Source organism: Anser brachyrhynchus, assembly GCF_964034855.1.
Source record: "Anser brachyrhynchus genome assembly, chromosome: 19".
Lineage (NCBI taxonomy): Eukaryota > Metazoa > Chordata > Aves > Anseriformes > Anatidae > Anser > Anser brachyrhynchus.
In genome coordinates, this window is record NC_137712.1 from 5339613 (window position 1) to 5356532 (window position 16920).

Below are 16920 nucleotides of genomic sequence, written 5' to 3' on the forward strand. Positions count from 1 at the left end.
CTGTCGTTTTCCACTAGGCAGAACCCACTTCTCTCCCGCACGTCCCCACGCTCGTGTCCTGCCACCAAGAGCTGTCAGTGCTTCCTGAGCACAAATTGCAGCCAGCGCAGATGTGAAGATAGCAAAAGTGGAGCTATGGGGTTTATAGCAGCCGAGAGCTGGAGCGTGTTGTTGTCTGCAGCCTCTGTGGGGCTGGTGGCAGTGGGTGAACCTGTTTTTTTGTTCTTTTTCAGTGAGACTGCCACACGTGTGGAAGCTGACGTGTCCATGCGATCCCACGAGGATGCTGAGCACTGGCGTCCACCTGGTTAAAAACTAGGGTGAGGTTTGTGCAAATCCCACCCTCGTTCCCTGTTCATTAACTTTGCTGCCAACACCCCTAAAAGCAAGATTCTGCCCTAACAGCAAATGCAGAAGGAGGCAGAGCGTTTGGTAGGCGCTGAGCTTTTGAAGGAGGACTTCAGGATTCGTGGTTGGACGTGGTGCTTAGGGACGCGGCTTAGTGGGCGACATTGGTAGTAGGGTGACGGCTGGATTAGATACCTTGGAGGTCTTTTCCAAACCTAATGATTTTATGATTCTATGATTCTGCTCAGGATTAAGCTCCCGGAGAGGCCCAGGACCCCGAGGCACATCTCCAAGCACCAGCAACCGGGAACTCCCCGTGGTGCCCCCACGGCAGGCCCCGGAGCCCCGCACCTCCCCCGGCCACACCGACGCCCCCGAGAACAGCCCTCAGGGCCTCCCCGAGCCCACCCCCCCCAGCCACCAGCACCCCGAGGCGCCCACCCCCGGCAGCCCGGCCCCTGAGGGGCCTCCCCGAGGCGCCGCCCGCCAGGCCCGGCCCGGCCCCGCCCGGTGCCGGCGCTTCCCCGGCGGTGCCGGCAGGCGGAGCTGCGGCCCGGCCCGGCCCGGCGCGGCCCCGGCGCGTGTGTGTGCGTGTGCGGCGGGAGCCCCCGGGCCGCCTCTTCCCCTCAGCGGCCCGGCGGAGCTGGGCTAACGGGGGGGCGGGCGGGCGGGCCGCGCCGCCCTGCTCCGCCGCCGAGCCCGCCGCAGCGCCTCTCTCCCGGATCGCAGCCGGCAGCAAGCGGGAGGAGGCGGCGGCGGCGGCGGCTCCTGCACGGCCGGGCCTGAGCGCCGGAGCCCGGCTGCGACATGTCCGGCAAGCTGGAGAAAGCAGGTGAGGCGGCCGGGGAGGCCCCCGGGGGGGAGCCCGGCGGGGAGGCGGCGCTCGCCGGCCTCCCCTCACGCCGCGGCCCGGAGGAGCCGCTCGCCGAGGGCCTGGCGCGGCCCGGCTCGGCCCGGCGGGGGGGAGGCGGGCAGGGCCCGGCACCCCGCGGCTCCCCGGGCCGCCCGGAGGCTCCTGTCACGGCGGCCGGGGCCGGGGGAGCGGCGGGGATGCTCTGCCCCGCTGCCGCCCTCGGCCCCCGCCGCGCTGCCCGGCTCGCGCGCTGGTTTTGTCAGGCTTTTTGTCTTCTGGTCCGTTTTTTTTTTTTTTGTCCTTTTTGTTTCCTTTTTCCTTTGTATTTCTGTCCTCTTTTTTTTTTTTTTTTTTTCCTTTCTTCCCCTACCGTCCTTTCAATGTAGCAAAGCATCAGCAAAGCCGGGGCGCTGCAACGCTTTGGGGCCTACCCGCAATGATTAATTGCAACTTCTCCAACTTTCCTCTTCTGGTGTTTGTGCAAGATCAGAAAAGATGAGTCCGTGGGCAGATGGCGGGGGGAACTTGCTCATTTTTTCCTCTTTTCTTGCGAGGCTCTCCCCTCAAGCCTGGGGCGCTTGCCTTACAGCCGGAGCGCGGGGAGGCTGCTGAGCTCTCTCCTGCTCTCCCAGGGAACGCTCGAGCACGATGGTATTGTCTCGCTGTGCTTCGGGAGTCGTGTCTGGTTCTCAGTTGTCACTTTAGGTGGTTGAATGCCCCCGTTTTTTTCCGTGTAGCGGGAGCAGTACGTTTAAAGATTCAATTAGCGTTTCGCAAATCAAGCGCTGAAGTTATTTGGTTTAATTATGTTGCATTTAATTAGCAGAGAAAAAAAAATCAATGCTGTTTTGTATTTTTTTTTTTTTATTGTAAGGAACAGCTAGACACTTTCCTACTGGGGACCGTGCGGTAGCAGCGTGAGTCAGGATGTGTGAAGTACAGCATTCAGGCTTCCCAGGACAGCAGCAGCTGATTTAGGAAGATTCCTATTTCAAAGGAGTAGAGTTGGTAGCAGCCCTTCTCTGGTTTTGATCATTCGATCCCGGTTTGTTCTGGCTTCTGTGCTGCGCTGTACAAGAATATGTTCTCTTGTGCTACGGTTCTGGAGCAGCCTCAAGGGACGAGCAGACTGGCTGCCTGGCAGCCGGCTTTGAAGCGCAGCGCATAGGCATGTTTCCAGCTCTCAGCACTAAGTCACTGTCTAACAAGTGTGCATCGCATCATGGGACAAATGTTATTCCAGAAATATCACGGGTTAATCGGATGCACCAGCCCTGACATAGTATTGCAATGTAACGCTTTGCTTTGGGGTTCTGCCTCTCTCTTTCCAATGCTTACTGGTATATCGCTGCCACTTTTTCTCCTGGAAGCAGGTAACTGCTTAAGGAAGGGGTTAGCGGCATTTATAGACCTGGGGCCAGCTCTAAAACAATTGCCACCTGTTAACGTTAGAGGCGAATTTGGCTTGGGGTTTTAGTAAATGCTGATAGCGCTATAGACAGTAATTGCAGATGTATAAATAAGTGATCACATTTTGTTTATTCGCGTGCAGTAAATAACCCTGTGAGAATAGTAAATATAACTCCACACCAGCGAAGCAGCGTGAAGAGTTCAAACACGGGAAGATGACTCTGTAGACACACACAAATGCAGTGCGGTTCCATAAACAATAGAACAGAAAGGCCAAAAATACCATACAAAAATCATACGCTGCGCAACCTAGAGACCCGACCTTGCAACACACTGAACTCCCATTGAAGAACTCAAGACATCATGCAGGATCCGTCCCCAGGTCAGTGCTGTAAATGTACAGTTTGAAGATGCAATGGGTGAAGGCGTGATGCGGAGGCGTTCTTTCTAGTGGGTGTGTATCATGGTGATGATTTGCTGAATAAGAGAAACTGTAAATTTGGGAAACTGTCCTCTTACAGCTGCTTGTATTTTCATTTCTTTAAGAAGGGTATTATTAAAAAAAAAAAAAGAAATCCAGTCCAAACATAAACTGGAGGAGAAGAGATGGGGAAGGGGAGGGAAGGAGGGCTGGAAGCCAGCTGTTTCTGTACAGGATGCTCTTGATCACTGTTTCTGAGTGTTTGAACTTGTGATTGACACAAACAGTGCAGTTAATAACGTCACCGAATAAACAGAGTCTGTAATACTGTAGTAATACTGGAATAATATTTGTTGAAATGTATACAGTAGCAGAACAAAGGATACAGAGTCATGAAACAAATGCTGCGAGGTCTAAGGTCTGCCTATTTGTGTACATTTGTATTTGTTTTTTTCTTATGGGAACGGAAATGCATGCAAGACCCATTATGTTGTAAATAAAATAGACTGCTGCCCGATAATGAGTTATCGTGAACAGCTTCAGAATTGTTTTGGGCTTTGGTTTGACTCCGCATGAAGGAGAAAATGTTCATCTAGTCAGGCTGTGGGATTAAAAAGCATGTTTTAAGGGTGAGATCCCTAGAGATCTTACATGTATCTCTACTCCCAGGTTCTTTAAACAAAACACGTTGTCAACACTTAATAATAGAAAAAAATAAATAAATGATAGTAGATAATAGATAGCTACCATCCTGTCCACCAAGGAAGAGAGGACGAGGCTCCCTCTGGAGCCTCTCGGTACTGCTATTTAGTCACCAGAAGGGCTACTGTAGAGTGATTCATAGCGCTGCTTTGGAGCGAAGGGGAGCCATCTGGTAATGTCAAGTAGGACGGTACATTTCGTTTTTCCTTCTTGTAGAATCCCCGTTCCTTTAGGCTCCAGCCAGGAAGACCTCCGAGTGTTTTCTGAAAGCAGATCCTCCTTTGACTCGAGGAGCAAGAACAGCATCCAGCCTTGGTTTTTCTTTACTCTAGAAGTGATACGTTTGTACTTTTTGTCTTTACTTACAGAAGACACTTGTTCTCACCCTGCTTAGTTATATAGTTTTGATATAAAATCCAAAGCGGGGATGCCAAGAAAGCAGACAAGGCCGCAGATTCTGCTTGGGTTTCGTGTTACCATGGCAATACGTGAATTCCTGTATTTATTTACCTGATGGATTACACGCTCCAGGGCGTTGAACTATTCTGCATCGTTCAGGGAGAATAAGGGAGCAGTAAGACACCCTCAGGTCTAAAAATAGAAGCTTTTCAGTGAGGAAGGTCCATTCAATGCTGCCCTTTATTAAAGCCAAGGAACATATGGATGCTGTACTTTGAAGGTTTATTCCACTTGAAGTTTTCAATCTTAATCTTGTACTTTCTTGCAGGGTTTTCATATCCCTTGTAAGCTTGCCTTTTCAATAGCTGTCTGCTAAAGGTTGTTTGAGACCGCTGTTTCAAGCGTTTAGCTGCATGGCGTGCAGTCAGTTATCTCTGTTCAGCTCAGGACTCAACTGGAGGTATTTATTCCCCGCAGACTGAAAATGCTGTTGTCTTCACCTCTTTCTGATAAGCATTTGCCTGATAAGCAAATTCATCTCTGAAGTTTCCTCCTTTAGTATTGGTGATATCAACGTTGAGTGGTAATCCTAGGAGAGAGAACTCTGTTCTTAAAGCACATGGCAAAATAGAACAATTCCGGGGGCCAGATCATTCCTGTGTTGAGAGGAACTTTACTGTTTGCCCAGAGTCCTCTGTGCTGATTTACATCATTCTGAACTGCGCATCTGTCCGTGTTTTTGTATTGAGGTGAAGTTTGCTGGGTTGTTATTTCTGGAAAAGGTATATTTGAACTGTAGTCATCTCTTGGATCATTCTGTTAGCCTGGATCCTGCTTTTTTATTTTTTATTTCTTTACACCTGTGCAGTTTTCTGCAGTCTCTCTTTTTCCAAGTTAAGTGCAGGTGAGTTAGCAGGCACAGCTCTCTTGCTTCAGTTGTGCCCATACCTCTACACCACGTGCTTGAGTTTAGGTGAAGGCTTTCAAGTCAGTAACTTAGAAGGTTTGCAGTTGACCAGTATAAGTGATTTTTCTACTGAGGGTTTTTAAACCAAGTAATAATTTTCTGTGAAATGTTTTACACGCTTTTATCATCTTCTGCATTTCCCACTACAGGCCCCTCAGATAGTGGCATCACAGCTGAATTTTACTGTAACTTGTTTCAAAAGCGTCAATAATCCTGTTTAGTTTCGTGTAGAGGCAAATGCAAGATGATCGTTACTTAGTGTTACCAAGAAAACAACACAAAGAATGTAATTTTACATTTTTATAAGTCATCATGGGTTGACAGGTGTTGTGTTGCACAGCTTCAACACTGGCGTGTTCAGAAATGTCGCCTGCAGGACGGCTGGTGCAAGACCGGGATGGTCGCAGCAGTTCTAAGAAGGAAGTGGACAACGAGTGTGGAAAAAAGACAGCTGAAGGCTCCTGGAATGCGAAGCAGCTGGGTTGTGCCTTAGTCAATGAAAAAGCAGAAACTGGAAACAATTGCTAAATTTATTTTCAGTGCAAGCAATCGTTTTCCTTGAACCGCAATGACTAAATATATCTGTTTGTGTGATTTTGTGTGGTGGTAACTCTTGCTGGCTCTTGCTAACCTCCTGGCGAGCAGAGAGATGAGTGGAAGGCTGCTTCAGCCAGAACGTCACACAAATGTCCCTCGCCTAGGTTCTTGTTTCACTTGCCAAGAATATTTTTTTTTTGCCAGGGACCTGTAATCTGTCAGCATGGCTTCAGTTGTTGCTCTGTATAGCATGAGTGGAAGAAACCTGGTATTCCTTCCTTTGGGAGATTCTGCTTTGGTGTGACATCTGTCTTCTTTTCTTTATTAACATTAGCAAATTAGAGCATTCAGCCATTGTCGTGATAGCAGCGTGGAAGAAGTATTAAATTCACCCAGCTATTGCAGGAATATTAGCTTTGTTTGTTGCCTTTGTCTAAGTAACTGAAGCTTGGATTTCGTGTTGTACAGTTGAGAAATACTGGAGAAGATAATAGATTGAAGGGATGGTAATAGAGAACAGTGTGTCATTCTCAGAGCTTTAATAGAGATTAGATGGAAAGGGGGAGCTGGTTGGAGGAAACCTAGGTTTATTCACCTTTGCAAGTTGTAATTTGCAGCCCTAGAACTCTAAGGTGGGATAAAAGGAGACTAGAGAAGGAAAAAAGGGCATCACAAGTGGAGCTGCTGATGAGGAAAGACCCCCCAAAAAAAAGGAAATGAGAGGAAGCCCAATCCACAAATGTTGGAAGAGGAGGGAATGGTGGGCTAAGCAGAGCAGATAGGGAAAGTCAGGGGGATGACAGGAAGGGAAAGCTGGCAAGAAGGAGGCAACTGGCGGCTTTCATGGCACCTTGTTCCAAGGCAAACAGACAGAAGATGAATTTCAGCCATCCGGAAAAGCTGCAGGAATCCTGCAGGTTGGGACGTGCTGCTGAAGGAATGTTCTGCATTTCTTCTATTCACGTTCCTGCAGCATGACAAGCTTACTGCTGTAGTACCTGACCCATAGCACCCATTCTTAAAAATACATTGCTGATCTCTTCTTGCGGCACCGATGCTCCCAGAGGAAACAATTTCATCTATGTCAGAAAGAGACCATGTCCCCACATACGTTGTGGGGAAAAAGAAAGTTGCACGGTAAGGTTATTGGTCCACTTTTATTTGTGTTGCATATTTCACTGAAAGGTCTTCAGCTTTGAAACACTCTCTTGACGTTAAATCTGTTTGCTATTATGGTTGGTACTGTAGCGTGTCTCTGGTGTTTGTGAGTTAGTGTTCTCGTGCTGAGAGCAAGGAAGGAGTGAATACACACAGAAGCATAAGATGGTCTGTATCAGAGCGTTCGCTTCGTGTTTGGGGTGATACCATATTGACTGGTTTCCCCTCATACAATGAAGGATTGATTGAGCAGGGGTAGCACTTGAAGAGATCTCTTAATGATGGGGCTGAGGCTCTTTGGGTCAAGCAAATGGGTGTTTTCCCTGATCCTACTTTATCTGGTCTCTGCTGCTTTGTGTAGAGCTTTTCTGGTGTCATGAAAATACCGTGCATTTGGTGATCGAAGTTAACATCTCGGTGATGCTGTCAGTGTCGCTAAGAATTCTTTATTAATTTTTCTGCGGAGGGTGAAAGGTTAAAGCTTGCTTGTACTCTGATGCTCTCACTCTCTGAAGGCTTCATGTGGGGTGCTCTTTGTTGCATACCTAACATATGCACTTAGAATAAGTAAGAACTTTAATTTCATCCCTTTTACGTACAAAAATATTGGGTAATTCTGTTTTGAAAGAGAACATATGAGATTTTCCTTCTTAGGCTTCTGGAAAGAAACGAAAATAAATCAGTAGAGGTTTAAAATCAAGGAATAGTTGCTGACAGATGGTAAATGTTGGAGTAAAAGGGTTCTGCAGCTTGGTTGGTTGATTAAGCCTTGACAGAATTTTACCAATAGACCAAATACGTAGTTCTAGATCTGTTAAATTGTAGTTTGCAGGTGGGCTATAGTAACTGGTGGCAAAGGAACGTGTTTGCAGTGTACAGCATGCATTGTGCTATCCCCTACCTTTTGATTTTTTCTTAATTGTGTTTCTGCCCAAGAGGTGGTAAAATAGCCGCAGGAATTAATTCCATATTTAGAAAGTTTCCTTTACGAACCGAATGTCATGTAATAAAGGGCACCCAGGGAAATCAATATTTTAGTTCTGCTTGCACAGTACATTCTAACATACCCATAAACATACGGAACATAGCTGTGTTCCGTGGGTCCTTCTGATGGTGGGCTTCAGAAAGCAGGCAATACTGTTTAAAACACAGCTTTCACTGAGTGATGTATTACGTTTTTATTTGTGTTCTAACTTTATTAACATAAGTCTGTCAATTTGAGCACGGGGAAGGGCAGGTGGTTCCCATCCACTTTTTGCATAACTTCCAATGCAACTTCAGCAGTAATGAGTGCTGCACCTTTATAAATAAGGAAATTAAATATTCCTTTTTGGATGTGTTTTTATCACTTAAATGACTTTTTTCATGTATGGATTCTGTTTTTCTAGTTAGAAGATGCTTTAAACTAAATTATGAACGTAGGAGAATAGTAAGTTTGAGGAATTAGGAAGGTCTACCACCAGGTTTGGCTAGAGCTCAGCTACGAATTTCCAGGGTTTACAGAAAATATAGAGCATTGGAGCAGGAGGTGCCTTGTCTATATAAATGTCCTTGGAAAGCGCACACGGAATTGGACGTCAAGTCTGATGCCAGCTTTTTGCTGGAGCATGCCTGCAGTGGTGCATGGCTCGAGTTCACTCTTACCGCTTGGGATTGCTCCTCCAAGGCTCCTACGTGGGAGAAGCTTGCTGCACCCAAAAAGCATCGTGCATCTGAAAGTCCTATGACACTGAAACCTTTTCTTCAAGCTTTATGAGTGATACCTAAGAGAACATGACTGGCAGAAACTGAGGCGGGGTTTCTCTGTTTTTGGCTTATTTTTTTGTGTGCTCTGTGGGTAGCTGTTTGCTCTTCACCCCTCAGACCAGCGGCACTTCTGTCTCCTGCGCTGTCAGCCTGGTCTGTTGTAGTTTACAGGAGAGGTTCTTCGAACGGTTGGGGAACCACCCTGTTCAGATGTCTGTAATGAATTTACGAAATGCTATTTAGAGTACGTTGTTTACAGTGAGGTGGCTCTCTTGAATATGGCCAATTTTGTGATACTCCCTTGGATGGTGTCCTTTTAAAGAACCTCTGAGTCTTGACTCAGAACGTGCTGCTTCTGCTCAAAGGTGAGCTTCCTTCTTACGTATGTAGCCTCTTTTCCTATGGAAATGTGATTTCTCAGCCATCGTCATGAGTAGAAGAAGTGCCTACAAATCGCTCCTTTATTATGGCAAAAGGGAAACGCAGCTGTCCTATGTCCAGTTTGGCCATCCAGCATCAGTCGGTAGGCATGTAATTTCAGAATTGCTAACATGTGGTGCTTCTTCAGAGGAATGCCAAGGGAGATGCGAGGAAGCTACGTTTCTTGTCTTGGAAGAAGAATCGACAGTTTTGCTAGCTTTGCTGCTCATATATATATATATATATATATATATATATAAAGTCTTTTTCTAAGGCCTAGACGGTGCAGTTTGCTGTTTGATGATTTAACTAAGGTTGTGATTTTATGCTCTGTTGCACAGGCATTCTGTCAATCTAAACACGTCTCCGTTTATCTTGCATTTTAAATTCACAGGCACAAGATAGATCTGACTATCCTCAAAAAATGAGGAGATCGTGCAGTGAGTTACTCTGTTTAACCTCTGCTGAATTAATTAATGCAGCCTTTGTGTATAAGCAAGGTCTGAGAGTGATAGGGTATAGATTCTTTACTGCATAGAAACTTCTCCTTTTTTCCTGACTTCTTGTACCAGCACACTTGTGTTAGTTAGTAAGCTTTTACTTCTAAATGTATGAAAGTTAGATAAATTCATAAAAGATAGATTTATGGTGATTCAAGAGTATCCTTGCTCAGAATTACAGTTTTTGTGAAGCTGGTTTAAAGTTGCAGCCATGCTGAAAAGCATACTGTTTTGCTTAGATGAAGTGTAAAACATTTTTCAAAAACCACAGTTTTCAATAATCTATTTTGTATATATTTTTTGTTCCCATAGCTTCTAGTCCCTCAAGGATTCCAGCAATTGTCAAAACGATTTAATATTGATTACACTGTTTTGCCACAGGCTATAGGAAGAGCCCATGAGACTGTGAGTAGTGCAGACCATAACGCTGAACGTTCCCAGCTCATTTCGGGGGGGGCGAATGCCATCCTCGGGCAGATTTCTGTCCCGTTGGGAAGTTGTTCTGCACCTTCCTTGGTGCTACAGGTACACGAAGCGAGACTTTGCCTTCAAACCATGTACTGCGTGTTTGGTGAGGCTGCCAAACCTTGCCCCCAAAGACAAGAAGACCCCTTGCCCCCAGAAGATCCTGTCCTGTGCAAACTGCTGCTGAGGGAGCTAAAGAGCAAACCCGTGCACCACAAGGGGAGGCATGCAGGAGCTCTCTTAGTCTTCACCCTGCTGCTGGTGGCAGATCTGTGAGCTAGCAACATTTTTATCTAATTTGCTGCTGCTTCCTGAAGGTGAAACAGATGCTAGACCTTTAAACTTCAATTTCTTTGGCTTCCCTTGTGCTGCTCAGCCTAGGGAGACGCGGAGTATCACATTCCTTCAGCCGAGATGATTTGGCATCAAGCTGATAGGTAAAAACACTGATAAAAATGGTTTTCTTTGCTGCTAGAACAAAGACTACTCAAGTTGTGAACTGGTTGGCCTGGAGTGGGGAATGCCAAGGAAAAGCAAAATCCTTTGGAACAAAGGAAACGTGTGTCGCTTCTGGGGATGGGTCGGAGGAGGCGATCAAGGACAGTGGGTTGCTGTTCAAAGCTGAATATCGCAGTAAAAATAGCAGGGCAAGTAAAGAGAGACGTGGGGTCTTGTGACTGTCTGTGTATTTCCATATAGACTTTAAACAGAGATGGTTTTGCTCCTGTCTGTCTCAGGTGAAAGCATTTATACAAATTCTTTAAATATGCCTTGGCAGCTCTTACTCTTAGGTTTTCTCCTGAATTACAGCCTTGTTCAGTAGACCTCAAATCTTAGGTGTACATTTCACTGCAATACGTCTCGGGCTCCTTGGAGACATCAGGTAGACCGCAAGTGATAGACGTGAAACTTTCCCTAAGCTTTCTCTTGGCTGGCAGCCTGGGAAGTGCCAAGGTGGAAGGGATCAAAACCGTCTCTCTGACCAGGCGCTGGCGCAACGTGCTTCGTTGCCTGGGGCCGTCTGGGTTGTGGCTTTTTCCCCGTGTGCAGCCACGTAAAGAAAAAAATACAGACCTGGCAGTTGCTCGTAGTTGGCTGTGTCCAGAGTTACCGCCTGAATGGGTGTTTTACGCCTCGTGTTCTGGCTGAAGGCGACGTGATGTGGGAGGAGAAGCCGAGGGAGCATCCGAGGGATTACTCCTGGCAGCGGGGCAGGTGGGTTTGTCTGTGCATCCTGCGCGGCGCTGGCAGCAAGGTGTGTGATCGTGTTAGCAGCGACCGCAGCCACGTCTGAAGGGTGTTGATCGCTTATGTCATTGTTTTGATACTTCTCGAGTTCGCTGCGTACTCACGGCTGCTGTAAATAATAACGCGCAAGATTGCTGCCATGGGTCACTCGGTCTACTGGCAATAGCCAAAAAATTCCCACATCAAGCGAAAGCGTAACTGATCCCGAAATCGCTCTCGGTGCGCGTGTTGTGCGAACATGGCTGTTGACTGAGGTCCTGATCTGAATCGGGTATCCAAAGTTGATGACTTATGCAAAACAGCATTCGCTGCGAGGTTACCAGTGTTGTGGCTTGCCCTGTGGGGAGAGCTAACAGGCTGTGGGTTTTTTATTATTATTTTCGTTTGTTTTTATCTTTTAACTCTTCTCAGATGAGGTGCTTCACATCTAAAAGCTTTGGCAACCCGGTGTAATGTTTCAAGTGTTATCACAATGGGGAAACAAAATCATGCTCGAAATATCACGGCTCAGCAGCGCCCGTTTGGTGAGGTTGTTGTTGGGTGTTATACCCAGAGCAGCAACGCTGTTCTGTGGTGCTGCTGCACGGTGAGATCTTGGGTTTTGGGATGATAACAAAGCACAGAAACTGGCTCCTCCTTTTATCCTCCTGTGCCCTTGAAGGAGTCATTTGGTTAAATTCCTTAATATTTTTGCAGCTGTGGTTGTGGTTTATTAACTGATGCTGCCTTGAAGAAGAGCCTGTGTCTGCAGCAGAGCTTTCATTACTCATCTGTCAATACTTGCAGAGTGAAACAAATGGGTCTAGGTAGAGAGGCTTCTGCTCTTCTGGGTAAATGCTCCGGTTTCTTTTTCTCCCTCCCTGCTCTTTTACTGAAAGGGAAGATACAGACAGTTCTTGGTGCAGTGCATGGTAGTGCTGTATTGGATAGGAAGGTCTGGCCTGCTTCGTCTGTCGGGATTATTTAAAGCTATGATGTTTAGATTCTAGTAAATGAACCAGAAGGAATTGAAAACATCTCTCTTCCCCAAAATATTCTAACTCATACAGCTGTAAATGCCCTTTATCCTGAATCATACCAGCTGAAGAATGGCCAATTTCTCTTTTGCAATGGGCAAAATGTGATTTCTGGCCCGTGGTTCAACATTGTGCTTGTCAGGAGAAGTCCAGTTGAGATTATTATTTATTTTCCTTACATATTCCATAAAACTGAAAACGAAATAAACCAAAATGATTGCTTTGCTGTGCCTACTGAAGCAGACTGCAGGTTTTGCAATAATTGTCTCGGCTTCTGCGTGAAACGTAGGAGGCAATTTGTCTGCCTGGATTTTACTTTTTTTGCATGCTGATGGGAAACGAAGGGCACGTCTTACTTTGAAGCCCCTGCAGAAGAGGGAAACCTGCTCCGAGGGACTGAAATGCAGATGGTTTTCGTGTTGGTACGTGGTGTGGGAGAGCTCAGGGCACTAACATTTTCTGGAGCAAGCGCGCGGTCGCTGCGCAGCGCCTTGCCGGCACGGGGCAAGGCTGCAGCAGGAGGACGAGGTGTAAGCAGGGAGCAGGACTCGCGGATCCGAGGGCACTGACTCACTTTCCACATGCTGCTCTCGAGTCTCACACTTGACTGTGACAGATGTTTAACAGAAGAGCAGCCATGCTAGTGAGCAAGCAGACTTAGGAGCCTGAAGTTAGCACCGATCACCTTCTGTGCGTGTGCATTTTGGGGGAAGTACTGGAGTCCTTGCCCCCTTTCCCTGTTGTGCCACCTGGTTTTGCTTTGTTTTTATTTGACTTAGCAAAACGCGACGGGGAAAAAACATGCACAGCAGTTCCCTGTGCAAGAAGATAGAAAGAGCTGAGGCGCAGCCTGGTTAAGGAAGCTGATAACTTGAAGCCTTGCTGTTGTGTGCCTTTGTACCTTGACCACATGAGGTATTTGCAGGTAAATCGGTGCCAATTTCCGTAGTGCAGAGCTGTCTTCTGCGGTGGAGTTGCAATCAAAAGTGTTTGAAAGCCTCTCCTGTGCAAGGCTGTTCTGCGTTACCCCAGCCTGCAGCGGGAGCGGAGGGAACCAAAATCTCTGCCAGGTTGAGCTTTTGATTAACTGCAAGCGTGAGGACCTTGTTTGGAGATAAAAACTGGTCAGCGGGTATTTCCATGGGCTTCCCCCACAACGAGCAGTCTCAGCTTTAAGTAGATGCATTGCACATTGTTTTGAATGGGAGAGATAAGGACTTGGACTCGATGATCCTTGTGGGTCCTTTCCAACTCGGGATATTCTGTGATTCTACGAATTTCGAAATCCCACTTTTTCGGTAGCCTTCATCTGCTGACCTTATGTGAAACAGTGGAAAATAGTTCAATTGAGGGAGAATGGAAGAAAAGATCTGCACGGCACAGTGGTAAGCGTGTTGGTCTGATCCCCAACCAACACTGTGTTCTCCTGATCTGAAGGGGTTTTTGCTCTGCAAGGACAAAGATAGCTTCCAAAATGTGGTGGAGAGCCATTGTAAACTCCCCAAGTGAGAAGAGTTAGTGTCTAATATGACTTTTTAAACAATTTTCAGATTGCTGATACATCTTCACACATCTTTAATCTGTGCACAGGTGTCAGTGCGTGCATTTGGCCAGCTTTGACTGTGAAGTTTGGAAAAAAAAAAAAGAAAAAAAAAAAGCAAGCTACGGAGTACATGAGCAAGTAACGTGTATAAATTCCAGCATTTTATGTAGCTGTGCAGCCTATCAAATTCCAGCAGTGAGACTCTCTTTACAAATGCTTTTGTATTTTTTCTGTTGACTCATCCATCCAACACTTGTAGTAGCACTTCAGTACTGCATTATAAAGCCGAAGATTGAAACAAGGCTGTTCTTGAGCTGGTTTAATCAACAGATGCAATTAATACAATAATGTTTGTGCTGACACCCAGTCTCACTGTGACTGCATTGTGGGCAGCGTTGCCAGACAAGGAGATCTCTGTGGCCGGGGCCTCGCTGTACGAGCAGATCACGAAACGTTTGTGTTGAGCAGAAGATGAACATTGAAGGAGTTTCAGACCGATCCATAGCTGGCAAAGGGCCTCCCCGGTGCTACAGGCAACATTAATGGAAGGTTGAAACGCAATCTGCAGCGCTTCTAATTTAGTTGATGGGTTTATAAAATGCTGGGATTTCTTTGTTACAGAACATCAGAAGCGTAAAAGGAAGGCTCGGATTGGTTTTGTTCTGTGTGAATAAATGTGGGCTGGTGGTGAAGGAAATACAGTTTGGACTCAGAGCTTTATTCTCACATTAGAACAATGTCAGTCCCAAACCAGTGCTTCTCAGATGTATTTTACCCTGGGAACTTGCATAAAACGTCTTCCCTTTCAGCTATTTCATTTTTAGCTGTACACAGGGTGTAACCATTGTTTAAGGGAGTGTCGGTGGCACGGGGCCAGTTGATATGTAAACCCTATCACGAATTGTTTTAAAGAGAGTGCGATTTTCTGTGCTGAGATATATCGATGACTTTTCTCAGGGCAGGAAGTCCATGCTGACTCCAGCAGTTGCCGGAGCAGCTGTTCATTATGAGTAAGCCATATGAAAAATCTTGTGAAAGCCTTAATATCAGTAGGAAGCAGCGCGAGCTTAAATGATCACCACTCGAGTGTGGCTGAGCCGTGTCAGTAGCTGCTTTCATACTTTCACTTGCTTGGAATTTTACATTGGAAAAGGTTTCTGGTTCTTACGGTGGCAAAGTCTGTAGGATAGTTTCCAGGGAGGTTGTTTTTAACTTCAGGCTCATTAATGGTTGTAAAGGCTTGCCTGGACACTCCCCATATCTTGCTCCAGGGTATGAATTTATTTGATTTAACCCACGGTGAGTTGATGGAGCAGCTTCTGTCTCAGTAAGGGTATCTCTCCTGGCTCCGTGGCTTCTAGGATTTCCTAACATCATAGCACTGGTGTTACTTAGACTGGATTTCTGCCAAGTCCTGTATTAGGACTTGTATTAGGACAGAGCACGTGCTTGTAATGCACTTCCCTCCCTGTCCTGAGCTTCCTAATCGATCGGCTGGGGGGGTTTTGTTATAGCCTGTATCTGTTTTTAATCACGGGCTGTCTTTGGTTGAGGCTGACAGATAGCTTTCCACCCAAAAGTCCGTTTTAAATTAATGAACATTTAGGTTAATTTCTGTAACTGACGTTTTCAGGAAAAAAAAAACAACGGTTGTTATTTTGGTCTGGAAGCTTCGCCCCGCGCCAGCCGTGAGCAGCGAGGCGGCGCTGGGCTGCGTCGGGCCCCCTCTGGGTGCGGGTGGCTGCAGCATCGCCGCTGACCTTCGGCTCGTGAAAAAAGTGTGCAAGAAGTGCCGTGCTGCAGACGTGAACCCGTCCGGAGGCTGAGCGTGCAGCGATGGTGGGAAACCCTTCCACCTGCAGCCGACCTGGTACACAAGGGGACCCGATGTAAAGCCTTCCTAGCTCAGCTTCTGCAGGATTTCCAGCCCACGGCTGGGTTACTTCCTTCATCCTACACTTGAACTCAGCGTTTGATTGCTTTTTATTTTGTATTGTCCCTTGTTGTCTGTGACACCAGGATGTGATTTCGTCTTTGTCACCTCTTCCCGCCTTTAGTTTCTCCTAGTTTTTTGACGCATATATTGGTTTTTGTACTGCGTCCTGGCTGAGAGCTTGTGTCACGAGGTTTTGGTTCAGCAGGGTTGTCCTGGAGCTGTAGAGGGATGTGCCCCAAATAGCGGTACGTGTCACAGCCACGGGCTGTACGTGTACATCTTGCACAAGCAACAGATAACTGCTCTTGTAGCTGAGCGTGATGTGTCAGGGGATGGTTCACGAGGGTGGTAGCAAGGGGAAATAGGGGGTGTTCTGGCTTATTTGGAAAACAAGATTCAGTTTCCTTTGGTGTAATAATTTCATGAATCAAAAAGGAAAATGAGTAATAGTCCTGAACGTTTACCTAGAGCTTTACGTTTTCAGAGCATCATGCAAGCACTTATTCTGTCCCTTTGACTCCGTGCTGTCTGTAGTGAGGCGAGAACAGTAAGTACAGCTTCTGCCTCTGCTTCATTTACTGCTAGGGTTTAAGTTGTTGCTTTGGACGGATGATGTCTACTTCTCCATAAGCTTCTGCTGGCTGTTCAGTTCATCGCTAGAGCTGTGTACCCTCTCAGTGGGTTGGTAAATCATGTTTTAACGCATTCAAGATCTCAGCAGGCAGGGAGAGCGGCAGACAGTGCTGTGAAGTGGTGGCACCGCTTGTTTGTAGGGAAGTGCAGGTGTGCACAGAGCATGCCACCTAGAGGAATGGAGCTGGCAAGGCTGGACGGAGCCATGCTTTGCTGGGTAAACGTAGGGGGCTGCGAGAGTGACTGTGTCGAGACCTTCTTCGTGCAGTGCATGCTGTGGCCCTGCCTCTGGTACGCTCACCAAGCAAGTGTGAGAAGGTCCTGCACAGCCAGCTTTCCATCAGCTCCTCAAAAAAAGCTTCTCAACTTTTTACCTGAGGTTACTGTTGATGATTTAGCATTCTGCTTACGTTGATCCTCATCTTTCACTGAGTCTTGGGAATCTGAAATTAAATCGAGGATCTCACCTCAAATATCTTCTGGGAATTCGGGTGAGGAATCTAGCACAAGGTGTGATTTGATGGGATAATGCTCTCTAAGCTCTGTGCTTTTTTTGGCTTGTATGTTGCAATTTCTTTTGCAGGAGACTAATAAATTTCCCAGAAGATTATCCTAATT

At 46.6% G+C, this 16920-nt stretch overlaps 1 protein-coding gene across 7 annotated transcripts in view; it reads left to right on the plus strand.

Annotated features, from left to right (window-relative positions):
* The first annotated feature begins 891 nt into the window (after window positions 1-891).
* Window positions 892-16920, plus strand: part of RAPGEF1 (Rap guanine nucleotide exchange factor 1) — a 90034-nt gene continuing 74005 nt past the window's right edge. For 2 of the 7 annotated variants that reach the window (XM_080562231.1, XM_080562236.1), the window contains exons 1-2: window positions 892-1180; window positions 2754-2993. In XM_080562231.1, coding sequence (XP_080418357.1) covers window positions 2975-2993 — 19 coding nt within the window. In that variant the 5' untranslated portion in view covers window positions 892-1180; window positions 2754-2974. Of the gene's footprint in view, window positions 1181-2075; window positions 2210-2753; window positions 2994-16920 lie in introns of all 7 variants that reach the window. The other 5 variants (XM_080562234.1, XM_080562230.1, XM_080562232.1 and 2 more) reach the window with 5 other exon arrangements.